At 41.3% G+C, this 26,913-nt stretch overlaps 2 protein-coding genes across 4 annotated transcripts in view; one reads left to right on the top strand and one right to left on the bottom strand.

Moving 5' to 3' along the window:
* The window catches only part of LOC137288236 (synaptotagmin-1-like), a 93,576-nt gene extending 81,401 nt beyond the window's left edge, over window positions 1-12,175 (bottom strand). Inside the window, exon 1 of one of the 3 annotated variants that reach the window (XM_067820685.1) lies at window positions 12,020-12,175. The gene's annotated coding sequence lies outside the window, so the exon portion shown is untranslated. The remainder of the gene's footprint in view (window positions 1-12,019) is intronic. The other 2 variants (XM_067820684.1, XM_067820687.1) reach the window with 2 other exon arrangements.
* Window positions 12,176-15,274: 3,099 nt separating this feature from the next.
* The window catches only part of LOC137286965 (acetyl-CoA acetyltransferase, cytosolic-like), a 56,064-nt gene continuing 44,425 nt past the window's right edge, over window positions 15,275-26,913 (top strand). Inside the window, exons 1-4 of the mRNA XM_067819023.1 lie at window positions 15,275-15,391; window positions 21,277-21,411; window positions 21,959-22,140; window positions 22,584-22,701. Coding sequence (XP_067675124.1) covers window positions 15,352-15,391; window positions 21,277-21,411; window positions 21,959-22,140; window positions 22,584-22,701 — 475 coding nt within the window. The 5' untranslated portion in view covers window positions 15,275-15,351. The remainder of the gene's footprint in view (window positions 15,392-21,276; window positions 21,412-21,958; window positions 22,141-22,583; window positions 22,702-26,913) is intronic.

Raw genomic sequence — 26,913 nt, forward strand, 5'->3', positions numbered from 1 at the left:
GTGATCCCTTGCTCCCGGAACAATATCCGAATCCTGTTGGCTAAAGTTGTATCCTCATTCAGTATTCTATCGATTGTTTCCCGAATACGACTGATCTGGGATCGAAGCTGTTCACGATTCGAGGAAGCGGCTTCCAATCGTGTACGTCTCTCGTCTTCTAAATCGCGTAGTCGTTCATTGATGCGACGCTTCATATCATCGTTTTCAGTTTCGTTGAGTTTGGTTTTTTCCCTAGCGATGTGCTCGTCGATTTCGTTCAGTTTCCCCATGTTGTTCACGAGTTCTCCACGCACGCGTTTCACGGCTTCGTCTAAGCCGTGCAGTTCCCTTACCGGAAAGTCAAACCCCGGTAACGGTTTGTCCCAGTAGGTGCTCAACAGTTTTTCTATGCTGTCCGAGGCTTCTGTAGCACGCTGTGGTGTCATTTCATCTCTAATGGTGAGGTGGGATCTGGTAGCTTGCAGATCTTCTTTAACGACCTTAGGTATTGCACCACCGTAATCATTCATGTTTAGATTTTTACGAATAAATTCGACACCATGGCGGCTGGCTAGAGTTGACAAGGCCAGTGGTTTTTTATTGCGCTTGTTAACGAGGTCAACCTCTGGGTTAGACTTAAGGCGTAGAACACCCTTTGTATCAATAAAAAAATTATCAAGGTATCGGCCCTGTGGATCAACGTAGTTTTTATCACTTCTTAAACTTTCGTAATAATCATCTACCGTTGTTGCCAAAAGTTCTTGGTTCAATGATGAACTAGTAAATGAGGTCTCCTGCTCATCATCGAATGCCTGGGCACTAGCGCCCGGCATCTCCGTCATATCTATGTCTTCATCCATTAGTATTTAAATATATTTTATTTATATATAACAATGTACGGTAGAAAATTAGATCCTTTCAGAAGATTGAGAGAGCCATTAGGCGCCAGAGCCGTGCGACAGTCGGTGACCATCACCAACAATCCCAGCAAGATAGACCAGAATCAAACTCTGCTGGTTAGATTTCCAAACCTTGGTGAGAATGACCTCATTGTACCAGGCACTGTTCGACTGGCGTTTAATATCACGTTGACCTCCGACAACGACAAACGCGAGCTAGTGCGGAACGTGGGTCGAGCTATCATCAAGAAAACGACCGTCAAGATCAGCGGTAACGAGGTGCTGAGCATCGACGACAGCGACGTGTTTCACTGCTACAGGGATCTCTGGAAAAGCGATGGAGAACGAGTCAATGATGTGTACCAGGGTATCAGCAAATCAACCCGGGCGCGCATAGGGTACGTCTTCACGACAGACCAGCAAGACAAGCTATCGGATGGTGAAAAGGCCATCGCTCGAGCATACGGGAATCGATTCTGCGTGCCGCTCGACTTCGAGTTGCTCACGGGACACGCGCCGTTTTACCAGGCCGCGCTGGGTGATAGGCTCGAATACGAGCTCACGTTTAACGACTATAGCAAAGTAGTGTGTACGCCGAACGGTGATGAGGCCAGTTATACCATAGACAACATCTCTCTGGAGTTCGACATGGTCACTAGCCCGGAGCTGGCCAGGCAGGTTCGAAGCCAGTACTCTGGGAAGATGGCTATCCTATACGATCGCGTACTGAGGCATAGATCAGTCGTGCGAGATAAGAGCGACACTGTGTGGAATATCAACCTGAACGTGCCGGCGCGATCGATGAAAGGTATCCTGGTCGTCCCCGTGGAGGATTACGAGCCATTCCAGAGGGACAGCGAGAAGTTTTTCAACCCCGAGATTGAAAAGGTGGAAGTGACCATCGAGGGCGTGCCCAACCAGCTGTTCAGTCATGGTATGAGACCACACCAGCAGTGGGATGAGATAAAAAAGCTACCAGTGGGGGATTACATAACAAAGGACCTGGACCTAAGCTCCGTGCAGATCGGTGAATACCTGACCACCAAGTACGCCCTATGGTTGGACATGCGATCCACGGATGATGATAAACTGCACGGTAGCGGGCGCCGTATAGATAACGGCAGCGAAGGGATAACCATCCAGATTACTAAGAAGGCTCAAACCGCTGGTAAGTTGAAATTATATCTGTACGTTATTATGGACGCGCAACTTAATATAGACAATGGGAGATTCGTGCAAGCCATCTACTGATGGGGGGTACCCCCCCACACCCCCCAACAATAAACAGTCCCCACTGCCCCACACCCCCCAGGGGTACCCACAACTACCCACTGACCCACACTGCGCCATAGTGTGCGGGCAGACTGGCTGTGGGAAGACCGTTTTCGTGTTGGATATGTTGGAGGGTTACTACAAGGATGTGTTCGATAACATCGTTATCATGTGCCCTACTCTGAGCATGAATAAAACGTACGCGCGACCTTGGGTGATGACGGACCCGGACGTACACAAAATCGACCCTGGAACACGCCTGCAGGACTGGTTGAAAGCTCTTCACGAGAAATTTAAAGGGGAACCGACGCTGTTCATACTGGACGACTGCAGCGCTAATCGCGAGATAACAAAAAAGAGAGACATGCTATCGTACCTGGCCTTCTCCGGCCGGCATGCAAATCACAGCGTCTGGGTGCTAACGCAGAAGTTCAACTCGGTGTTGAAAGACCTCAGGGAGCAGACGCGATGGGTGGCCTTATTTCACTGCAAGGACAGGGATTCGTTCGAGGAGTGTTTGAGAGAGAACGATGTGATGAGCAAATTAGAACGGGAACGGGTGAAGAAACAGCTCGCTGAAACTAAACACGCTAAGCTCGTGCTAAAGACCGACCAACCAGTAGCATATATAGTATGCTAAAGCTAAGCAAAGCTAAGCTAAAGCTAAGCAAAGCTAAGCAAAGCTAAGCAAAGCTAAGCATATAGCTATGATATTTGAAGTATTTATCGTGTGCAACTTAACCTTCATTTCTCTGTGTTTTGTCTGCATCGGGTATTATATAGTTAAAACTAAATCTTACTTGTTATATTATAAGATGGAGTGTGAGGAATTGCTCGAACAATTGTCGTTGGAGGGTTCCCCCACTGGGGGTGTGGGGGATTCCCCCAAGCGAGAGAAACTGGTGGCGTTGGCTGTTGGCGGCAAAGCCAAACATTACTTTGGAGACTACACCCCGGATAAAATTCACAAAATGTCAGCCGAAGAAATCGATAAGCTATACGCTAGATACGAGTCCCGGCTCGGAGCAGAAATGACAAAGACAATAGGATCGGCTATGACCCAGATATACACCGGTATTGTATCATACTTCCTTCCCATTCCACCAGAGCGCCGACTTTACCTGTGGGAGGACCTCGAGAAAGACCCTTTTATCGAACACGCCGTGAGCTCTATCAGCTGCGGGCTGTACCACAAATATGGTATGTTGTTGGCTCCAGTGACGGCGGCGATTATCACGGCAAAACATTGTCAATTTGAGAGAAAGAATAATAATAACAGTATAGATGGATGCTGCACAGGAACCAGTGGAGGTACCCCCAACAGTGGAGGAGACCCCTTCACAGGAACCAGTGAGGGAAGTGAGGGAAGTGACCCCCACAGTAACCAGGCAGAAGAATCCTAAGAGAGTAGCTGCCGGTAAAAAACGGTGGTGTAACCAACATAAAGTGACCAACCCAACCCGACTGTTGTTGGCTGTAGGCGTAACTGCTGCCGTGGTTATAACATGGTTATATGTGGGGGTACCCTCCCACAGTGAGCCACCACCCAACACTGAGGTAACCCCCAACAGTGGGGGTGTGGGGGTATCCCCCACTATTGACCCGCATATCATGTTATAATTTTAATATTTTATATCATATACATAATGTCTGAGGGGAAAACGTTCGTCAACGACGCATACCACGCCACAGTGGTCGCCAGTCTAGCCGTAGGATACGCTCGGTTGACTAAAATGGTGCTTAAACAACCAACTATCAAGCTAGATTTCAACCTGCAGGATATGGGTATGCTCATAATGAACCTTGGTATGGCGATGGCCACAAAAGACATCCTAGTAAAACAAGGAATAATACCTGATAATATAATGAAATAAATATAGGGATGTCCACGATAGCTATGATGGTCGGTGGGGCGTTAGTGAATGCCCTGGCATTTTCCGGGAGTAATTTCCTCTTCTCTAAACTACGAGATGATCACGCGGCTGAAATACAGGAAGAAAGGAAGCGACACGATCTCGCTACTGAGAAATTACAAAGAGCACAGGCCGAGTACGCTAAAAAACGCCTCCAGAGGATCGATTTCATTAATGAACAACTCCAGCGTGAAAACCATGCCGTTCAAACATTCAACGATGTTGATGAAGCAATGAAAGAATACTACCTACTAACTGGTAAACAATTGGAACCGCTCAATAAACCCACACTCGCTCAGTACTACACACCATCCAAGGGACAAATGAATCGTGAACTGGGCTTCATAGTGTTGGGTATAGCAGCTACTGCGTTGGTTGCGAAGCAATTAAATTAAAATACCTATATAAGTAAACATGAGACCCGCTCCATACCGATGCGAATACATACTTATGGGGAAGACCGAGGCCTGTGGTAGGAAATGCAGGAATCAGGGGTTCTGTTGTTTCCATATGGGAAGTCCTAACTACACGTGTTCTGTGTGTGGTATCGGGGTTAAAGGGCACTACTGTCTATGTAAAGCTCACGGAGCGAACGTAGTCAGACATCAACTCATCTACGAGAATAAAAAAGGCTACATAAAAGAACGTAGGCGACTGCTCAAGATAGCCACTTAAGGGTTACCTCCCCTTACTGTGAACCAATTAGACATTGGTTCTCTTAGGTGTAAACACGATGTCTACTGTAAGCGAGCTCAAGCGGGTCGCAAAACAGAGAGGTGTCATCGGGTATTCTCGAATGCGGAAGTCAGCATTGTTGAGATTACTAGGTTTAGAAGCCCCTCCTACAGTAAAACAATTAAAAGCTCAAGCAAAACAGCTTGGATACACGGGTTATTCAAACCTGGGGAGAGCCGGGTTAACCGCATTGTTATCACATGCCCCCGTAGCAAAACCTCCCACTGTAAAACAACTGAAAGCCGAGGCACACGATTTGGGTTTAGGCGGGTATTCTCGTATGAGAAAACCACAGCTTGTAGAATTATTACGACAGAATAGAGCTATTGACCTACAGTTCGTGCGCACTGAGCACGCCGTAGGCAATTATTTGAGAGGTTGGCGCATGCGCGTTGATAGAAACATAGACATTACAGATATCAAGCCTCTGATAGCTGATAAGGTCAACCAGGAACTAAATAACCTAGGAAGTATCAAGTTTCAGATCACAGTGAAAATGTCGCTCGATAAGCAGGTTGGGAGTACCACTGAGTATGTTCAGCCTTACTTCCGAGGTAAACAAGAGGTCGTCACACATGCAGAGACCATTGACGCATCAATCGATACAAGTTTTCAGCAGATACGAGAATCTCTGATAGCTGATAAGGTCAACCAGGAACTAAATAACCTAGGAAGTATCAAGTTTCAGATCACAGTGAAAATGTCGCTCGATAAGCAGGTTGGGAGTACCACTGAGTATGTTCAGCCTTACTTCCGAGGTAAACAAGAGGTCGTCACACATGCAGAGACCATTGACGCATCAATCGATACAAGTTTTCAGCAGATACGAGAATACCTAGAACGCTACACACACTTGGGGTCCGGGTGGGCTGTAGATAAAATCGATAATGTCTATCTAGACATAGCTAACTACGTGCCGTTCAGAGGCGGGTCATACCTAGCCTTGCCTCCCTACTATAGGAACAAACATGCCATAGTAAACGTTAAGAATAGAGGAAACGATTGCCTGAGGTTAGCTATCAGGTCAGCCTTATTTCCAGCTGGCAAGAATTCAGATAGGCTTTCTAGCTATCCCCAAGACGATGGGCTTAATTGGGATGGTATAGATGAACCCACCCCAATATCCCAGATCACTAAAGTAGAAAAACAGAATAATCTGGCTATAAATGTCTTTGGGCACGAAGGTAACACAACAATAGTACACAGGGTCAGCCCGGTGAAGGATCGCCAAGTTATCAATATATTCATGATCCAGCGAGGTGAAAAGTATCACTACACGTGGATAAAACATCTCAGCCGGTTGTTGCACGACCAGTCGAAACACGTTGGGGAAAAACACTTTTGTGTACGATGCCTACACGGTTTCAGTCGAGCTGATTTATTAGAATCCCACCGGGATGATTGCCAAGGTGTGGGGCAGACGGCCATACGAGTCGACATGCCTAAGGAAGGTGAAAATATCCTAAAATTCAGTAACCACAAGAACCAAATGTCTGTACCTTATATTATATACGCCGACTTCGAAGCCTTAGTGGCTGCCGCCGGCGAGGCTCCCTTCACCCACAAGACACAAGAGCATAAAGCCTGTTCGTTTGGATACATTGTCGTCCGTTGTGACGGGGAAACGAAAGCTCCGGTAGTATATAGGGGGCCTGATGCGGCTGAAAGGTTTCTAAAGTGTTTGCAGGAGGAAGAAAAAATTATTAGGAATGCATTGTATAAAATCGCTCCCATGCGTCTGACCCGAGCCGACAGGCTAGCCCACGCTAGTAGCACTAACTGTCACGTGTGTGACTCACCACTTAACGGTGATTCGGTGAGAGATCACTGCCACATAACTGGTAAGTATAGAGGCGCCGCTCACAACGCGTGCAACCTCAAGCTTAAAATCAACCCTAAGACAATAAACATCCCCGTTGTCTTTCACAACTTGAGAGGGTACGACTCACACTTGATCATGCAGGCCATCGCGAAAATCGATGGTAATATAACGTGCATCCCCAACAACATGGAGAGATACATCTCCTTCAGCTTAAACGGACTTAGGTTCATTGACTCGCTTCAGTTCCTCCTGTCGTCACTCGACAGTCTGGTCAAGGCCAACAATACTTTCCCTATCACCGATCGATACACAGACGCCGAGACTAGACCCCTGCTTATGAGGAAGGGTGTGTACCCCTATGAGTACATGGATAGTTGGGCCAAGTTCACCGAGACCAGACTACCCCCTATTGACTGCTTTTATAGCAAGCTGAATGAGGCGTCCGTCTCACGAGATGATTACTCGCACGCGACTAACGTATGGAATAAACTGGGTTGTAAGAACCTGGGTGATTATCACGACCTGTACTTGAGGACAGATGTACTGCTGTTAGCCGACGTGTTTGAAACGTTCAGGCGGACCTGTTTAAAGCAGTATAAACTCGACCCCGCATGGTATTACACCAGCCCAGGTCTGTCGTGGGACGCCTTGCTTAAAAAGACCGGAGTTAATTTGGAATTGCTCACAGATTACGACATGCACCTATTCATTGAGAAAGGCTTGCGAGGTGGGATTTCCATGGCATCCAAACGATACGCGAAAGCAAATAATCAATACGTGAAAGGTTACGATCCTAACAAACCAACCAATCACATTCTATACCTCGACGCAAATAACCTGTACGGCTGGGCCATGAGTCAGTATCTACCTACAGGGGGATTCGAATGGGTACCCCACGTTGATGTTATAGAGGTTGCACCAGATTCGAACAAAGGGTATATCCTCGAAGTTGACTTAGAGTATCCCAAGGAATTACACACATCGCACAACAGCTATCCCCTTGCACCCGAACGTATGAGGGTTAATACAGACTGGATGTCTGAGTACCAACATAACTTGTCAGGTGGGCGTGTGACAGACGTTGAAAAACTCGTGCCTAACTTAATGAATAAGACCAAGTACATCGTTCACTATCGCAACCTACAGCTGTACCTGTCGTTGGGTATGAGGCTGACCAAAATACACAGGGTGCTCATGTTCGACCAGAGCCCATGGATGGAGCCCTACATCAGAATGAACACAGACCTACGAAAAAAAGCCACCAGTGATTTTGAGAAAAATCTCTACAAGCTCATGAACAACTCGGTGTTTGGTAAGACTATGGAGAACCTGAGGAAACGCGTGACCGTTAAGCTGGTTAGATCTAGTGAGGAAGACAAGCTCAGGAAATTGATAGCCAGTCCGGCATTCAACCGTAATAAAATATTTACAGACAACCTGGTTGCCATACACATGAAGAAAAGCCACATAAAATTCAACCGGCCTGTTTACGTGGGGATGAGCATCCTCGATTTATCCAAACACCTGATGTACGACTTTTACTACAACGAGCTCAAGAAACAGTACGGCGACAGGTGTGAAGTACTGTACACTGACACGGATTCCCTGCTGATGGAGATTCGAACCGAGGACGTGTACGAGGACATGAAAAAACACCTCGATTTATACGACACCAGCGACTACCCTAAGACCCATACCCTACACAGTACAGTAAATAAAAAGGTCCTAGGTAAGATGAAGGACGAGTGTGCTGGCACGCCCATAGCCGAGTACATAGGTTTGAGACCTAAGATGTACTCCATACTGAAAGCCGACAATAGTGAGATCCGGAAGGCTAAGGGGGTTAAGAAGTATGTGGTGAAACAACACATCAAACACGCTAGATTCAAGGAAGCCCTGTTCAAGACCCGTACCTTTAGGCATAAAATGAACACACTTAGAAGTGATGGACATAAGATATACGGACTGACTATAAACAAGACGTCCCTGTCGCCTATGGACACGAAACGTTGGATAGCTATTGATGGGATAAACACATATGCATATGGACATGAAAAAATTTGAGGCTATTTACTACAGCCCGCGTGGGTACTGGAAAGGAGCTAACGCAGTAGATAAGCTAGCTAAAATAGCGCGAGTACCCCCGGAGGAAGCCAAAGCGTGGCTTGAAAAACAAGCCCTGTGGCAGATCTATTTGCCGGCACCACGCTACGTGCCTAGAAGGAGGTTCGGTATTAACATACCTAATAGCATTCACCAGGCAGACCTACTGTTCCTACCCCACGATAAGAGGTACAAGTATGCCTTAACCGTAGTGGATGTAGCCAGTCGTTACAAGGAAGCCGAACCCTTGACCACGAAAGATTCGGCCCAGGTAGCCAGAGGATTTGAACGCATATACAAACGCAGCCCACTGACGTGGCCAACAGAGCTGCAAGTTGACCCCGGACGGGAGTTCATGGGTGCCGTGTCACAACTGCTAGCCAAACACGATACAAAGGTCAGGCGTGGCACGGCCGGAGCCCATCGCAGCCAAGCCATAGTTGAGAGATTTAATAGGACTTTGGCTGAGCGCTTGTTCGGCTATCAGTATGCTAGGGAGATGACCACCCCTGGAAAACGATCGACTGAATGGGTCACGAGGTTACCCAAGGTGGTGTCGGCAATCAACCATGAAGTCACCCGTCTCACCGGTAAGAAACCGGCAGACGCTATCAAACTAAAATCAATAGTTGCAGAGTCGGCCGCTCCATTGCGTGGGAAGGAGAAACAGATACCAGATAGGGCCCTAGTGAGGTATCTATACCAGCCGGGGGAACACGAGGGCGATAGCCGTAAGCGAGCCACCGATCCTATATGGTCAGTCAAAACTTACAACATAGATAAAGTGGATATGAAAGCCGATGAACCTAACTTATACTACTTGAGGGATGGGCCGGGTAGGAGTTTTGTAAGAGAAGAATTATTGATCGTACCGTACGGCACAGTGTTACCTCCTACCAAGGCACAGTAATTACCGCCAACTTTTTTGTAGTAGGGGTAATAGTAGCAAGAGCTAATGGCCCAACCAAAGCCTTATTTAGTAAATAAGGCTTTGTAGAGACATTTCTTGAAAGTGAGCCAGAACTATCATTCCCTATACTACTATTTATACCACCTAACACGGATTACAACCTAGGGACACCAAGTGATTTTGACAGAATCATCTATGAAAACAAGGGTTGTAACTCGGAAACAAGGCAAAGCAGGAGACAAAACTAAATGATAGATTGTGAGAACATATAGCTTTCATTTTTCACAACAGCTGTCGCTATTTCAGGTTTGTACAAACCAGTAAATGAAATAGTTTACCCCCTGAAATATAGATGAATTCTGCATACTTATACCTACTATTACGTCATGGAGATGCACCGCTCTAATTGGTTGAAATTTCGTTTGCGGTTGAGAATTGTGCACTGTTGTCGAAAAGGTCGATTTAAGGTGAAAAAAGATCGAAATGAGCAGTTTTAATGACAGGGTTTCATTTATAACGATGTCAATGAGTGATTTATGCATTTGCACAGTCCTAGAGTAGATGTGACCTTTAAATGCATCTTTTTGATGTAAAAGACAAAAGTAGACAAATTCTGAACATTTCCTGACAAAAACCTTCTTATCAGCATTGTGAGACATGAACTTCAATATTACATCTGTATCAGCTTGTTGGCATAAACTATTCACCATACTGTTTGTCCGGATTTTAGCTATCACAAACATTGATGTCACTGCATGCAGTTGACCTTGACACTGTCGTGTGGATGGTGGCTTCATCCCGGTATGATAGCAATGTGTCAAATGCTAAAACATATGTTTTTATAAACATTTTATATTGATGAAGGTTCCAATAATTGTTAATTTTCATAAGATAAGTTAATCCTTTATTATCCCGAAGGAAATTTGTTGTACATTGTATAAGTTAACAGATTATAAACACAGATAACAATTAGGTAGGAACACAGACAAACGACAATACACAGCTATATAAATAAGAAATGAATTACGCCCAGTATTAAAATACACCCAGTACGTAAGTGCGGAAACAACGTTAGAAGAAAAACTTTATGAGGCCTGCTCGTTGTAAAATTTGATACTAGTTGGTATGAAAGACTGACGGGCGCGGTTGGATTTGAATAACGGCAAGCGGAGACGACGTCAAGAAGGCAAAAATTCAAATTTATAATGTAGGCAATGGTCGCAATCATTCATAATTTTTTTTCACTTTTTTAAGTACTTGCCATTCGAAAAATACACTAAGAGGTTCTAAAGGAATTCCAGATATTTTGCTGGCGGTATTAACAATTTTGAAAAGTTTGTTTTTGTTTTGCACCGACAGGCTTCCATACCAGCATATAAAGTTATAAGTTAGAATACTTTGGATAAAGGTTTGGTAAAAGGCTCGCATTAGAGTTTTGTTGATGGAAAACTTCCTCAACTGACAAAAGAAATACAGCCGCTGTTGTCCTTTTTTGTAAATACGATTGGTGTTTTCCGTAAGAGATAATTTTGAGTCAATTACTGTGCCAAGATATTTGTAGCTGTCCACAATTTCAATTTCTTCACCAATAATAAAAAGCGGTGTTAAACTTGATTTTTTCCTTCTGAAATCAATAATCATTTCTTTTGTTTTTTCAGTGTTTAAAACCAGATAGTTCATGAACCACATGCATTGCCGAAACGTGTTAGGTGCCCAAATATTGATTACACAAGGTTACAAGCATTACCGAAATTGCTTCCGATAGGGTTGTTGTGTTTGTGTTATTACCACTAACCTACCAATATTGCTGCAATTGTTCTGCGAGTGGGCTGTATTGAGATAACTTAACAAACAGTTGAGTAATTTTGTAATACTACGAAAAGATGGCGATATATATCTGTTTGCTGGACGGTAGTCTAACTTCTAGCTGGCATATTGACAGCTATTCAACTGAACATGTTTTCATATTATTCACATATCTAGAGGTGTAAATTTAAATCAATTTCTGTAGATTAATAGAACAGTATGAGAGAGAAGTATTTCGATTCTAACTGTATCTGGGAGTTAAAACATATTAGAAACATCGGACGATTAGGTTGTTTTCTAAGCAATTATGTATGTCCAGAATACGTTACAAATCGTGATATAAGGACATAAATTAGATATCTGGTCCAAATCATCACATCCACAACTTTATATCACAGGATTATACAGTAGGCTGCTAGCAGGAGCAAGATGTTACATCCAATGTACGGGTAGCGCGACATGCGAACGGGTGGGTACCCAGATCAATACACACCGTCAGTCAACCGTGTTAATGAAGGAAAGAAAGTTGAATGTACATATCCCTACGAAAATACAGCCTAACAATTTTAAGTATGCTTACAGTCGTACTTTCATTCCACGATGACAGCCGAGCGTCCGTCGCTACGATGGCTAGTTGATAAGAAATGAAGTGGACGTAAATGGGACAAAACTTCTGGTGTAGTGGTGTGAACAGCGTACTTGCCTCCCTTTGTTGCTAACGGTTAATGTAAAAATCAAAACCGCCCCACCGATCCCGAACAAGGACTCTTCTATAGAAGGGAGACTTTCGGTCGTTTTTGTCCCATATATCAATGGATTAAGACAAGCAAAGATTTCCTTGTATCAAAACAGTCTCAAAATGAATGTAAACACATTTTCAAAACATGGACAGAAAAGAATGCACATGTACACTAACCACTGGTATACACTATAGTATATATATATATGTGCACAATAAAACTGACTTGATAAGTTGATACAATACAATGACCCACAAAGATGAAGGGGGTGAATAATTCTAGTAATTATCATGATTTAAAACATTTGTTGGATTCATGTATACTCGGTGGTATGAAAGACTGTCCAGCTGAGCTTGTTTTAGTGGAACGTAATCGAAAGCCAAGTCCACACGGAAGTAGTTCAAAATGGTGAAATAAAGTATGGAAACTATCAATTCTAATTTTAGTTGACTGATTCCAATCTGTTAAAGGTACTATGTTCGGAAGACACTCCAGAAATTTGGGTGATACCATTAATTTTGAAAAGTTTGCTTTTGTCCCCAACATTCAGACCCCCATAACAACATTAACAAATTGTAGGTCACCAGATTATGAATAAAACTTTGATAAAAAAATACGGTCATTATGGTTTTTATCATTAGAAAAGTCTCTTAAGCGGCGATCAAAATAAAGTCATTAATTTTTTTGTTGATAATGTGATCGATGTGTTTTCGATCTAAAACAACGATGAGATACCTTTTTGATAGAAAACGATGATTATCAATTTTAAGAGGATGTACAAGTTCCTTATTTCTTCAAAAATCAACAATCATTTCTTTAGTTTTCTTAGTTTACATTCAGAGAAAGAAAAGAATTTATGTCTTTACACCAAGTTAGGATTGTTTTTATATCTTTAATGTCTCGACGATAATTATGTTCATAATCGGGAATTAGGCCAGTAACAATGTCATTTAATGACACGTAACAAAATGAAGGGTTACTCGTGATGTGGGTGGATGGTATTGAAGACAGAAGACAAATCCAGCACCGCCCAGCCAACCTTTTGATGAGACTGATGGATAGCATGTTTATACAGAGAACATATACATCGGTAAATAGTCCCTGGTTTATGTCACGATCCATTACAAAGGGAGTCAGTGTTTTTCAAAAGTACTATTCTGATTGAACCTCACTAGCTGCTTCATAATAAGATGTTGGCCACAGAGATTAACACCTCAAAGTCAGTAAAGTGGCCAATAAAACCACCATGGTCTGTATGTCGGTCAGCAGCATTTCAGATGAGCATATAGCGATAACCGTGCAGACTGTTACATTCGTAGCATCAACTTCTTCCTCCTGACTGAGTTTTGGGGTCCAGCATGGCCTAGAATTAAATCACGGAATCGTAATGACATTCACATAATGTTGTCACAACACGAATCCCTCGATTTTTGAAAAGAACAAGGCCAAAGTGAAGTGACGATATATTTTCATAAGTTTCATCAATTCCATTCAATATTATTTTCTCAAAAATGCCCCTTTGTAATATTTTTGCTTACAAATTAAGAAATTAACTAAGTCCAAGTTGGGTTTTGTGTTGGTGGCGTTTTGATCAAATTTCGTTTTCGATGTCCAGTTTTCTATATTATAACAGCGAGTCCCCCACGTAAAGTTGGTTTCAGACTCCTATTGCGCGTCATTTACTTACGCCAAAGCACTTATAGCGATGAGAGACAGGGCCCAGTTTAATCTACCTGGTTAACTAGTACGCTACTCAAACTTAGCGCAAACAATCGCATAGTGTTCATCGTAGTGCTGTCACTGTGAAGTACAAGAATACAGTGATGTAGTGCATGTAGTGCCCATTAAAATCAAATAACGTCTATGTGAAAGCGAAGAAATTTTGCTATGAGCTTTAACTGTTTTTGTTTCTTAGGAAGTAATGTGAACCATACGAATATACTTACACGTTTAATACATTTCCATAATTTGGAATTGTGCGTTTTTGAACAGATTATACATATTTATTTCTCGAATCAACAATGCCAAATTTTGAAACGCTCAATCCACTTTCTTACCAATGAATTTTATGAAATCACAGTATGGCCCTGCCAAGAGGTTGATCACACACTCCACACACCCCACTCCAACCACAGATATAACTGCAGTTTTATTTTTATGTAACAGGAAAACGGACGCTTTATGAAATACATGTATTAGTAACTGTGCTTCAACATGTTCTAAAAAGAGTCCAATCAGAAAAAGAAAAGAGTGCACGTTGTCTTAAACACACACTCTCTCTCTCTCTCTCTCACACACACACACACACACACGTGTGTTAATGGCGTGTTTAGTAAAAGACTGAATAGATGTCATAATAACTAGTTTTCCTATTACATGAAAAACCGTAGTTACATCTGGGGTATTTTGACCAAATTTGTTGAAGCATTTTGTAGCTGGGGAGATTTGAACAGGATGGAACATCAATGGGACGAAATTATAACATTTAAAAAAATCAAAATAATGTTCGCTTTATTACTTTTTGTCTAGAAGAAGACATAAGATATCTTGAGCAATAACTTAATTGATAACCCAAATCTGACTTAGGTTATTTTAAGCAATGCCTTAAATAATGTATATCAAATTTCAGAAAGTCTCATACGTTGACATAAATGGTACATAAATTAAGAAAGAATTCTACTTTGAAAATGTAAACAGCATGTTCTTTTAAGCATTGGTGTTGAGTCTGTAAATGTGTTGTCAATCACATGTCATTACACCGCATGTCTAGAGTTGAAAGAGTTCGTCGCTATGAAGAAGACATAAAATTTCTGACCATTTAAGAATTTTATAGGTTTTTGTCGTTTTAAATTACAGCTCAACTGTCCACGGAAGTGATGTGCGATATTTTTGCGAAGATAATTCAAGGTATTCTCTTAATCAATACTTCTAAGGAACATGAAAATATTAAATTGATTCAAAATTTAAATTATGTGATATATATTTCACTCATTGTATTGTATTATTTTGCTACACAAACATCGCAAGGCGGATCGCAGAAATGGAGCCGTGAACCAGTCTACACTTTGAGTAGCCCGTGACATCGATACGAGTCTGATACAGGGAATTCTGGGTAGGCTACTGGTATCTATTTTTACCCTCCTCTTCTTAACACACAGCGAGCACAACGACGATGGACGTGGTGATTGTATCTGCTGTTCGTACACCTATAGGTAATTCTTATGAATTCCTTTTAAGTTGACAGTGATAGTTTGAGCCTCTGAATTAATTCAATCGATTAAAATTCAATGACACTTCTGTACTGTAACGAAATATATAAGTCGATGGGCTGTTTTCCAAATCACAAAGTGAGAGACGTCATGACATTTGACTATCAGGCTGTTGACAATGACACTGCCTGAAATCTTTTGCATTAATGATTAACTCTCCCAACACATAGTAAACATGCACAGTACTCACGTCGTCGGATAATTCACTATTTTCATTCTAGTATATGTTTAAAGAGGACAAATCAGATACTGTATTAATAGGACATGCGTCTTAAACAGAAACAAGAATGTGTCATTATAAGTTTAAATTCAAATTTTATTTAATATGTCAAGCTATTTCTTTTTCAAGCGGTGATGTCAACAGTTGATATTTGTTGCTCAGTGAAGTGGCACATGAGGTGATCTGATGCCCTATCACATCCCACCATGAGGTGATTGTGAAGACATATCTGATTGGTTATGGAGTGTCACACCCACTCCAGCAGTGAGACATTCTATTCCCAGACTCGTGCCCGATATATAGTCATTTAAGTAATTTCCATAGACTTGCATGTTTTTTCAGTGTAGCATATATAATTTCAGGAAATGAGTTCAGGATGGATCTTTGTAAAATCTGACAGGCAAATGTGAAATCTCTGCTCTGTGCAATGTATAATTTCAGTTCCTTTCCGACCACTGTGTACCAATGATATCACATTTATCAACTTAAGTATGGTTTTACAATGCAGTCACATAGACTGCCATGTTAAAGGAGTTCACTGCACTGTACTAATTTTGATTAAATTGTTGCCATGCGATAAATAAGCACCGGAATATTAAACAGAAATTATAATCGTAGGTAAGATGATTCCTCAAATATGTGCAAAATTTGATCTTTGATCTTACGAAAATTGACTAGATGAAATTTATTTATGCTATGCTTAATTAGTATGTATGTATAAGTCTATGGAAATTATGTCAAGTGTCTGAAAATATCTGGCACAGGTATGTACATGAAAATCACAGTTTCAATGTACCCCGCTGCCAATGACAATTCATTTAGTGGTAGTACTGCTTTATCTTGAATAACATTGAATCACACATGTTGCATGGAAATTGCAGCTGTTTTGTGACCAGCAAGCGGAGCAAGTAATCTGGACGAATGCACATGGCTGCTACAGGTAGATTGGCCATTAAGCACATGCAGTACAGCAAGACACCATCACAACACAGTTTGCATGAGGAACTTATCAGTATTTAGGCAACAACCTGTTTCCCTCTTGTTTCAAATGGAATGTTTTGGAGGGCCTTCCCATATATGCAAATTGGGGTCATTTGTCAGGTCGTGGCTTATCTAATACTTGTCAAGCAGTAGCAGGCAGCAGACTGCCAGGCAGGCGCTGTTTCATATGCTGAGATCATCTTATGAAGTACATTGGAAGCTGTCAAAACCAGCACTTATTGGGATTGAAGAAATTATCCGGTTTAGACAATGTGCCGGATTGTAGACCTGATTATAAATGTGCAACCCACTGATGGGACTGAGACTTTGTTGACAACTTGCTGGATTGGACAGATGCTGGTTTTGACAGCTTACACTATAGTTGTGTTGGAAGTGTTTTCAAATGGTCTGGGGGCTGTTGTGTAGCCTAATGATTAATGCATTGGCTTGTCACGCCGAAGACCCTAGTTTGAATCCCCATATGGGTACAGTGTGTGGAGCCCATCTCTGGCATCCCCACTGTGATATTGCTGGACTATTGCTAAAAGCAGCACAAACCCAAACTCAGTCAGTTGTATGGTCTGAGTGACAAAACCAAATTTGATTGGCCTCGGCATGTGACATCACACATGGTTATCCTGACTTTGGTCCGATTACATGTAGTGTCAGTTTAATGCACACGTCCTCAAGTTGTGGACTGTCCATCTGTTGCATCTCATGGCATGTGCAAAGACCACATTGGCCAGTATGCCAATTCCATGTTCATGTTCAGCATTATAACATGTCACATGAGTATTGTTTTGTGTCAAGATTGTTTACATGTTTTCTTTCTAATAGGCACATGAAATTGTGGTCACGTGACTGCACCAGCATAGACCTGGGTACTGTTGTACAAAGCAATCTTAGCTCTAAGGTAAACGTAACTCCCATTCCTTAACAAAGACTTAAGGTAGTCTTAGCTCTAAGGTAAACGTAACTCCCATTCCTTAACAAAGACTTAAGGTAGTCTTAGCTCTAAGGTAAACGTAACTCCCATTCCTTAACAAAGACTTAAGGTAGTCTTTGAGCTAAGGTAAACGTAATTCCCATTCCTTAACAAAGACTTAAGGTAGTCTTAGCTCTAAGGTAAACGTAACTCCCATTCCTTAACAAAGACTTAAGGTAGTCTTAGCTCTAAGGTAAACGTCACTCCCATTCCTTAACAAAGACTTAAGGTAGTCTTTGAGCTAAGGTAAAGGTAATTCCCATTCCTTAACAAAGACTTAAGGTAGTCTTAGCTCTAAGGTAAACATAACTCCCATTCCTTAACAAAGACTTAAGGTAGTCTTAGCTCTAAGGTAAACATAACTCCCATTCCTTAACATAGACTTAAGGTAGTCTTAGCTCTAAGATAAAGGTAACTCCCATTCCTTAACAAAGACTTAAGGTAGTCTTAGAGCTAAGGTAAACGTAACTCCCATTCCTTAACAAAGACTTAAGGTAGTCTTAGAGCTAAGGTAAACATAACTCCCATTCCTTAACATAGACTTAAGGTAGTCTTAGAGCTAAGATAAAGGTAACTCCCATTCCTTAACAAAGACTTAAGGTAGTCTTAGAGCTTAAGTTGTTTTGTAGAACGGCACGCGGGCCATTTTGGTATTGACCCATATTAACTACGTTGTTACCAGTGAAGGGCCGAGTTAGAATGTTGCCGTGAGTAAAACATGCTCGTCTTAAGAGGTTACTATCGGGATTGTGGTGGTCAGCCTCACTGCCTTGGTTGACACATGTCATTGGTTCACAGTTGTGCAGATCAATGCTTCTGTTGTCGATCACTGGTTTGTTTGGTCCAGACTCAATTATTTACAGACTGCTGACATATAGATGGAATATTACTGAGTGTGGTGTAAAACTAAACTCACTTACTAACTACCTTGTGCCACCAATTTTCAGTCAAATTCATTTCTCCAAATGTGAAGTTTCCTTTTTTATCTCACCCAACTCCATAGATTTAGTCTGTGATTTAATCGTTGGTTTTTGCTGATGTGGATTTGTATATGCTTGTGTCATGATGATCTCAGTTATGGCTATTAATACAGAGGAATGTGTTAGAACATAGCAAAAGCACAGTCCATGGATGGAATGGAACTAAACTGAAACAACAGGTAGTTAGTTCTGAAAGTAATTTACCAAGTCATGTTTAACATAACTTTGGTAAATAGGTTTGTTTTAGCTCACATTAACTTTTGTCATTTTCATATCCATTATGGCTATTTTTCCAACATCTCTGAAGCCTGTAAACTTTCCTTCATCTTTAAACATGCATCCCTATGATGGCTATTGTCTGACCCGTGAAGGTCCCGGGGTAGAATAGGCCTTCAGCAAATCATGCTTGCCATAAAAGGTGCCTCAGCTTGTCGTAGGAGGCGACTAACAGGATCGGGTGGTCAGGCTTGCTGACTTGGTTGACAGCTGTCATCGGTTCCCAGTTGCGCAGATCGATGCTCATGTTGTTGATCACTGGATTGTCTAGTCCAGACTCGATTATTTACAGACCGCCGCTATATAGCTGGAATATTGCTGAGTATGGCGTAAAACTAACCTCACTCACTCACTCACTCACTCACTATTGTCTGATTTAATGCTCAGCCATCTTTCTATGCATCTCTATGGCATTCTGGATGAACTCACAACCCAAAGCAGATGTATGTTGTGTGTACATATCATATAATGACTCAGTTGGAATATTTTATATTCCTGATGACCCATGCTTGGAAATTAAAAATGTTTGCACACCATATATGTGTTAATGTTCCTGGTGGGGAGACCAGTAACTGAAGCAGTCGGCTGAAGTTACTGGACACAGATGGTCTAAACTGCAATATGTTGATCAGGGTGTGAAACTAATATGTTGAAATTATCAGAAGACCATATCAAGCAGTAGAGCATGTCCGGTATGTCCCTTGTTAATTATTACTATATTTAATAATTTCATAATTTAATTATTACTGTAATGAATGATTTCAAATGAATTTTCATTTTCAATTAATGGTGAAAATAGTCCTATGAATTTTCTGTAAATGATGCTGTGTTAAAACCATTGTAGTTTCTGTTTCAACCACTGATACTTAGTCTCTTTGTATTTCGGCAATTCCAACTGACCAAAGAACATAGCCATGGCTAATCTGATATAATTGTCCCACTTTACTTCATAGTTAATTGTTTAAATCAAGTTTTCTATAAGTCTGTAATTTAAACACAGTGTGTCCTTTTACTGATCAAAAACATTGATAAACTGATACACTTTCAATTCAAAACAATTTTGTCACGTAATACTAAAGAACACATGTACTAGTACAATGCCTAATTTCAGATTGCAGAATTGGAAAATACATTCCATTTTAGTAGCACCAACTAGTTTTTCCTGGAATTCAATGAAGGACCAGCTAGTTTCCTAGAAATGGTTCAATATGCATGTTCAGTAACAGGACAATGAATGATGAGGGTACATGCTGTACCATCTTGGTGTTCATTATATCTTTTTGAAACTTATCATATATATTATCCAAAGTACTGAATTGTGCCTTTTGATATTTTCAGGTTACTGAAAATTTTTTAATTTCATATTTTTTTCATGGACGTGAGTGGGATTTTGACTCAGTACAGGAATGAGTGAATTTCTTTGAAGGGGTAGGATTCACTTATTGCAAATAAGAGAGGTCCGGGGGATATGTAATCTATTGTTGACTCATTGCCATAACATAGAAGGAATCTATAGGAGCATGTCTCCTCCATTCATCACTCGTTCTTCATTTCCAGACATGACGACCTTTTATATTTTTAAAGGTTTTTCTTGTTAGTAAACAAGGGGAAGTACTCTGTGACTAAATAACACTTGTTCATGTGGTTAAGATTAGCTACCCTTTCTCCCAAGATATCTCAGGTATGTTTTTAGCTTGTTTTAGTATAACTACATGAAACCACTGATCCTCATGTTCATGCAGAACACATTGCTAACCCACAGCAACCAAACGACAACCCATCATGCACCTTTTGGATTTTATAGCCAGGGATTATCTAATTTCAGTCCAATGAATGAACAGACTTGTGAAGAACATGGATGTGTCAGTGTTGATGAGATCCTTTGTTTACTTCCTTATTTTCTTCCCCAAGCCATGGCTATTTTTTTCATGCACAGTTTCCAGATAGTTCATGCTTTACACCACATGTTGCACATGCATATTTGGTGAACATGTGGACCAAGATGATGAGCTTTGGTGTTCACACTTGTGACTAGGTCACTGTCACCTGCTCTCACTAAACTAACCAATTCAGTATATCATTGAATCACTGTCTTCGGGTATGAAGTGAAAAACTCTTTGAGACCAACTATCAACAAGGGAAAGACAAACATGAAGGCCTGCATATAAAAAGTCAATTAAGAATACTTGCAATCTGCAGTGCTACATATGATAATAATTTAAACATAAACATAACCAAGCTGTATTACACTTGTATTGATCATGGGAATAATTCATCCAATATGTTTCTTTGTAAATATTGCACTTGTGGTATTGTGGTACTACCAAAACATCATAACCTAAGTTATTCTAAAATTTAAGAATAACTTGTCTGTTGTGGTTTGCAGGTTCCCTGAATGGCGCATTGTCCACCGTGCCTGCCCATGAACTGGGCTCTGTGTGCATTAAGGAGGCATTGTCACGTGGTCAGGTAAAAGCTGACCATGTTTCTGAAGTCATAATGGGGCAGGTTCTCACAGCAGGTAACTGGACCTTCAAAATAGTACTGATCTTATATGTTACAAGTACTTTTAATCCAGTGACAAGATAGAACTAGAATCATAGTATTGAGCTGAAGATATGATTCTACACAACATATACATGTAGTCAAATAGTCAGAGGAAACTATTAAACCGTTCAATATTTTTCTTCAAAACTTGGTAGATATATCAGTTGGAACCTAAAGTGACCGATCCCAAAGTGGTGCCTTTTGCTATTTACAGGTTTTTCTGATTTATTATTTTCTCTTTTCCATGAACACGTTGCTGACTTCATTTCCAGAGCACAGCTCAAAAACCATTTCATATCTTTCAAAAGATCTTGGCTGATATACGAGACAGATCTTGAAATGGTGACTTTTTCTGATTACAGATATGTGGCATTTATATTTTTCATGAACTCCATGGAAACAATTCTGACTTGGTCTAAAAACTCAATAAGTAACTGTCAGATGAATTGTCCTTTCAAATATGTGGGGGCCGGGGGGATATGTCATCTTCTGTTGACTCTTGTTTATCTTTAAATTTAAAGGTCAAGGGCAGAACCCTGCACGTCAAGCTAGTATAATGGCTGGCATCCCTGCATCAGTGCCAGCATGTGTTGTCAACATGCTGTGTGGGTCGGGCCTTCGGTCCGTAGTTTTTGCATCCCAGGCAATCAAGACTGGTGACGCCACTGTGGTAGTGGCAGGAGGACAGGAGAACATGAGCAAGGTGAGTTGTCATGACTACACAGTCTTCCCAACTACAGATTGTCCAGCTTGACCTGATCAAGTGAATACTAATGCATTGCATGACAGTGTCTCAACTGGTTGGGTCTATTATTGTGAAGGGATGCACCTTTGTCAGGTGATTGTTAACATGTCCAAACAGCCAGACAAGGTCAGCGTTTGCCATCTCTGTGTTGAGAAGTTGTCAACAATGTGGTAACTTTCTTTTAACAAATAGCTGCAGATGGTTTCATGTTTCCTATTCAGGCTTTTAAGCAGCGAGCTCCCCTATTTAATGAAGTTAACTCGACCAGCTCTTTGACCTCCTGGGTCATGCATATGTAGAGTAGCTTGGGTCAAGCTGTAGGAGAAGGACAGTGCAGGCGAGCATGAACTTTACAATCAGTCTTTGCAATCTTTAGTTAGTGACATCTTTTTTCATTGCAGTCCCCCCATTGTATTCATATGAGAAATGGCACAAAGTTTGGTGATGCATCACTCACAGACACACTGATGAAGGATGGCCTGATAGATGCTTTCAACAACTACCACATGGGTATTACAGGTACACAAATACTTGTACATAATACTTGTTATCAGCTGGGGATAACACTATTTGCCAGTGGGGTAAAATACATGCTCCATCGAATCATCCATGCACATTCATCTTCAAAACCGTTCTCTATTTCTTCACTAAACTTGGTACATAGATAGATATGGTTTTGGATTTCTGTATAGAATATATGTTTGAGTTTCCATGGCAACAAGTTTGACGTAAACTGAATTTGGTGGTAGTGTTCTTTTCCGGAACAAAGCTCTAAAACCGTTTAATATTTCTTCACCAAACTTGGCACAAAGAGAGTTATGATGGTGTACTGGTGCCTTTTGATAGTTCTGGAATCCTGAATGGAATATTTTTTCGAATTTCCATGGCAACATTGAGCAAGTTCGACTTTAACTGAATTTGGTGGTAGTGCTCTTTTCTGAAGCACAGCTATAAAACCGTTCAATGTTTCTTCACCAAACTTGGCACATGGATAGGTCTGGTGGTGTGCTGGTGCCCTTCTTTAGCTTGGGATATCTGAATTGAATATTTTTGGCATTTTCAATTGCAACAAGTTTGACATTTACTGAAATGGGCCGCTATGCTCTTTTCCAAATCAGAATTCTAAAACCATTCAATCAGTCAATGTTTCTTCACCAAACTTAGTCTGGTGGTGTAATGGCGCCTTTTGGTCGTTTTGAATTTGAAAATATAATATTTTGGGTTTTTTCCATGGCAGCAATTTTGGCTGTAACTGAATTTGGTGGTAGTCCTCATTTCTGGAACAGAAGTTTAAAACCTTTCAATACTCTCCTTCCACTTTGCTGTATATATTACAGGGAATATGTATACTCAGGAAGTATGCATAATCCCTGAAAATTTCAGGTAATATGAGCAATGTCTGATTCACTCAGGGAATATACATAACACCTGAAATTTTCAGGAATTATACATATTCGCCGGTTTTAGGAGAGGTGTTTTAGACATATTCCCTGAAACTGTTTGCAAGTTTAAATGCTTAACTTATCATTGTAGCACCTCCAGTATTTTTATGTCTCATACACATACGAGGGGGTGTCAATAAGTTTGGAGCCTTGAGCTTTTTTTCATACCCAGGTGTCACAGCCTATGGTACGACATTGAACCTTGGGGTGTAGCTGATTTGATATATAAGTTTTGGTATCCTACTCTCAGAAGTTATTGAACAGCTCACATTGACAGAAAGAGACCCCCCTCACGGCAGTGAAAATGATTAAAATTGAGTATAGAGCAGTAATTAAATTTTTAGTTCTTGAAGGAAACTCGAGGAAGAACATTGAAGAAAAGCTTTCAGCAGTTTATGGGAAGTCTTCCCCTTCATCTGCTACCATCAAACGATGGGTCAGTGAATTTAAGCATGGTAGAGAGAGTCTTGAAGATGACCCCTGTCCAGGTCGCCCAACAACAAGCACTAGTCAGGAAAACATTGACAGAGTGCATAGACCTGTGCTGGAAAATCGTCGAATCACACTCCACAAGTTAGAGGAGACCACAGGCATTTCACACGGATCCATTGAGACACATCTTCATGAACATCTCGTCATGTCAAAGGTGTGCGCAAGATGGGTGCCAAGAATGCTTACAGATGAAATGAAGCAAACAAGGGTCACCATAAGCAACTCCACGCTAACCAGACACAACAAGAATCCAGAAGATTTTCACTTTAGGCTAGTAACCTGTGATGAAACCTGGATCCACCACTATGATCCTGAGAGCAAACAAGAATCCATGGAATGGAAACATGTCACTTCTCCCAGGACCAAAAAGTTCAAAGCCTCCAGATCAGTGCAGAAGGTAATGGCGATAGTCTTCTGGGATAGCAAAGGCGTCATCCACATAGATTACTTACCAAAAGGAAGAACAATGAATGGGGAATCTTACGCTAACTTGTTGAGGCAAGTGCGACAGTCAATAAGGAGAAGCGCCGGGGCAAGATCAGACATGGTATTCTTCTACATCAAGACAGTGCTCCAGTACACACCTCTCGCGTTGCAGCCGCTGCTATCCAGGAATGTGGGTACGAAATCTTGCTGCATCCCCGCTTTTCTCCAGACCTGGCACCAAGTGATTACCATCTGTTCCCAAATCTCAAGAAACACTTGCGTGGTCGTTGATTTCAGGATGATAATGCGCTTATTGCTGCTACTGAGGCTTGCTTTGAGGACCAAAATGGCGCCTTCTACAGAGATGGCATCAGCAACTGGCAGAAAAGATGGAACAAGTGTCTTGACTCACAAGGGGACTATGTTGAAAAATAAATGTGGTTCATACCAATATTTTGTGTTTTTCTATGCAAGGCTCAAAACTTATTGACATCCCCTAAATGGAACAGAAATATTTCCAAAGCAAACAAGATCACCAGGTTCATGTATTTCATTCATTTTTACATGTAACAGAAGAATGACACAGTGAATTGCGCAAAACAAGCCTTTAAACATGTACAGCAGTTTGTTTGGCATTTTTGTGACCCAGAACAGTTACAGTAAAAAGTCCTTGACTACCACTGTTAGACTCAAACTCAACGTGAAGTATTTTTGTCCTTGGCAACATCATCCACACTGTAAAGGGCATTGCGGGAATACTTTCTATGGAGAACAACCCCCTTAACAGCAATAGCATACATGTCACTTTCAGTACATTCCAGTACAAGGTTTCTGGGATCTGATCAACCCCTGTGAACGTGGGGAATTTGAATAGTTACAATGTCACCAATGTTTACTGATGTCATCTCACGCCTGTTACATTTGACCAGTCTGTCAGCCTGCTGCATCTCTGATTCATTGGTTTGCTTTCTCTTGAAATGGATATCTTCCTGTTGAGTCTCAGTTGTAGATGGAGATGGGCGACTCACTTGATGCTGGTGCGGCAAAGTCGGTTTCTGGTGGAGGGTCTGTAGAAGTATCTTTCTCTTCACTTGATGTGGGATTACATACTGCAGCAAGAAGGCCATCTTTACTTTGAAGCTTCTGAATGGTCTCATGAGGAAACCTTGATGAAGTTAGTCCTGTCTGTACATTTTCACCAAGGAGTGCTGCAAAGGGAGACCATTTAATGACACTGTGGAAGCTATGGCTGTTACGATTCACACATATTCAGTAAATTTAACCGTAGCCTTTCATGAATACAGTTCGTTATTCATGGTCAGCAGAACTGAATATTAACAAATATGTATGATTTGTTTGATGGAGTGTGTTGTACTTGTGCTTATGTCCTTTTCCATAGTGAGATACAATAGAATGGCCTTTCAGTAGTGCAAGTCATGTTAATTTGCCAAGGCCACACATGGTTCTGTTGACTATAATTAGTACATACCAAATTTGTGTGTCATGAGATAAGTGGTTCTTGTTGCAACAACCTAACACTGTTAACATGGGTGTTCCTTATTATGCATCAATCACTTAACTGTAATATTGTATTTGTGAATATTTATTTGTATTCATTACCCAATAATCGTGATACATATCATATTTGCCTAGTAGTGTATTCGTTGCAGCCTTAGTGGAAACTCAAGCTTTTCTGAAACTGCACAAACTGAAGTCCAGCTGTCCATTCAGTTGTATTGTTGTCACCTAACCATGCTACCAACTGTACTGTACTCATATCACAACTGGCTGTCTCAACAGAGCCCTGACTTTGTGGATGCCTAGCTATTGCAAGATCTGGCCACATTTGCTTAAGGTCAGCAATTATCTAGGCAGTAATCTCTGATCCACTGTCACTCTGGAGAACGCAAGGAACTCCAAACAAAAGGAAAATATCCAATAACCTTTAAACAGCCTCAGCAGCACACTTGGATGTAAGGGCCCGAAGAACACAGAACTTACTTAGGTGATCTTGATAAACCATGATGAACTTGAACTCATTAACTGCATATCTATGAGACCAACCTGGCATCTGGAATTAAACTTCCTGCTTTACAACAGTCCCTTTTGTAGTTGGTCTCTTTCTTTTGTCTTGGCACTGCGCGCACAAGTTCTTGAAAAGGGCGAGAGCATCTTGGGTCACATTAGCATATTTCTTGGACACTTCTTTCACCATCTTGTCTCTCTCACCATGACCAGTCGCCAGATGGGCTCGCTTGATTATATCAAATGTCTGTTCTGTGTTGACAAAGTAGACTGGAGCTTCATCAGCTTGTTGGCATCTTTGTATCAACTTTTGTACATCCCCACACTGTATGCTTTCATACATCTT

The sequence above is a fragment of the Haliotis asinina genome, chromosome 6, assembly GCF_037392515.1.
Source record: "Haliotis asinina isolate JCU_RB_2024 chromosome 6, JCU_Hal_asi_v2, whole genome shotgun sequence".
NCBI classification, from domain to species: Eukaryota; Metazoa; Mollusca; class Gastropoda; order Lepetellida; family Haliotidae; genus Haliotis; species Haliotis asinina.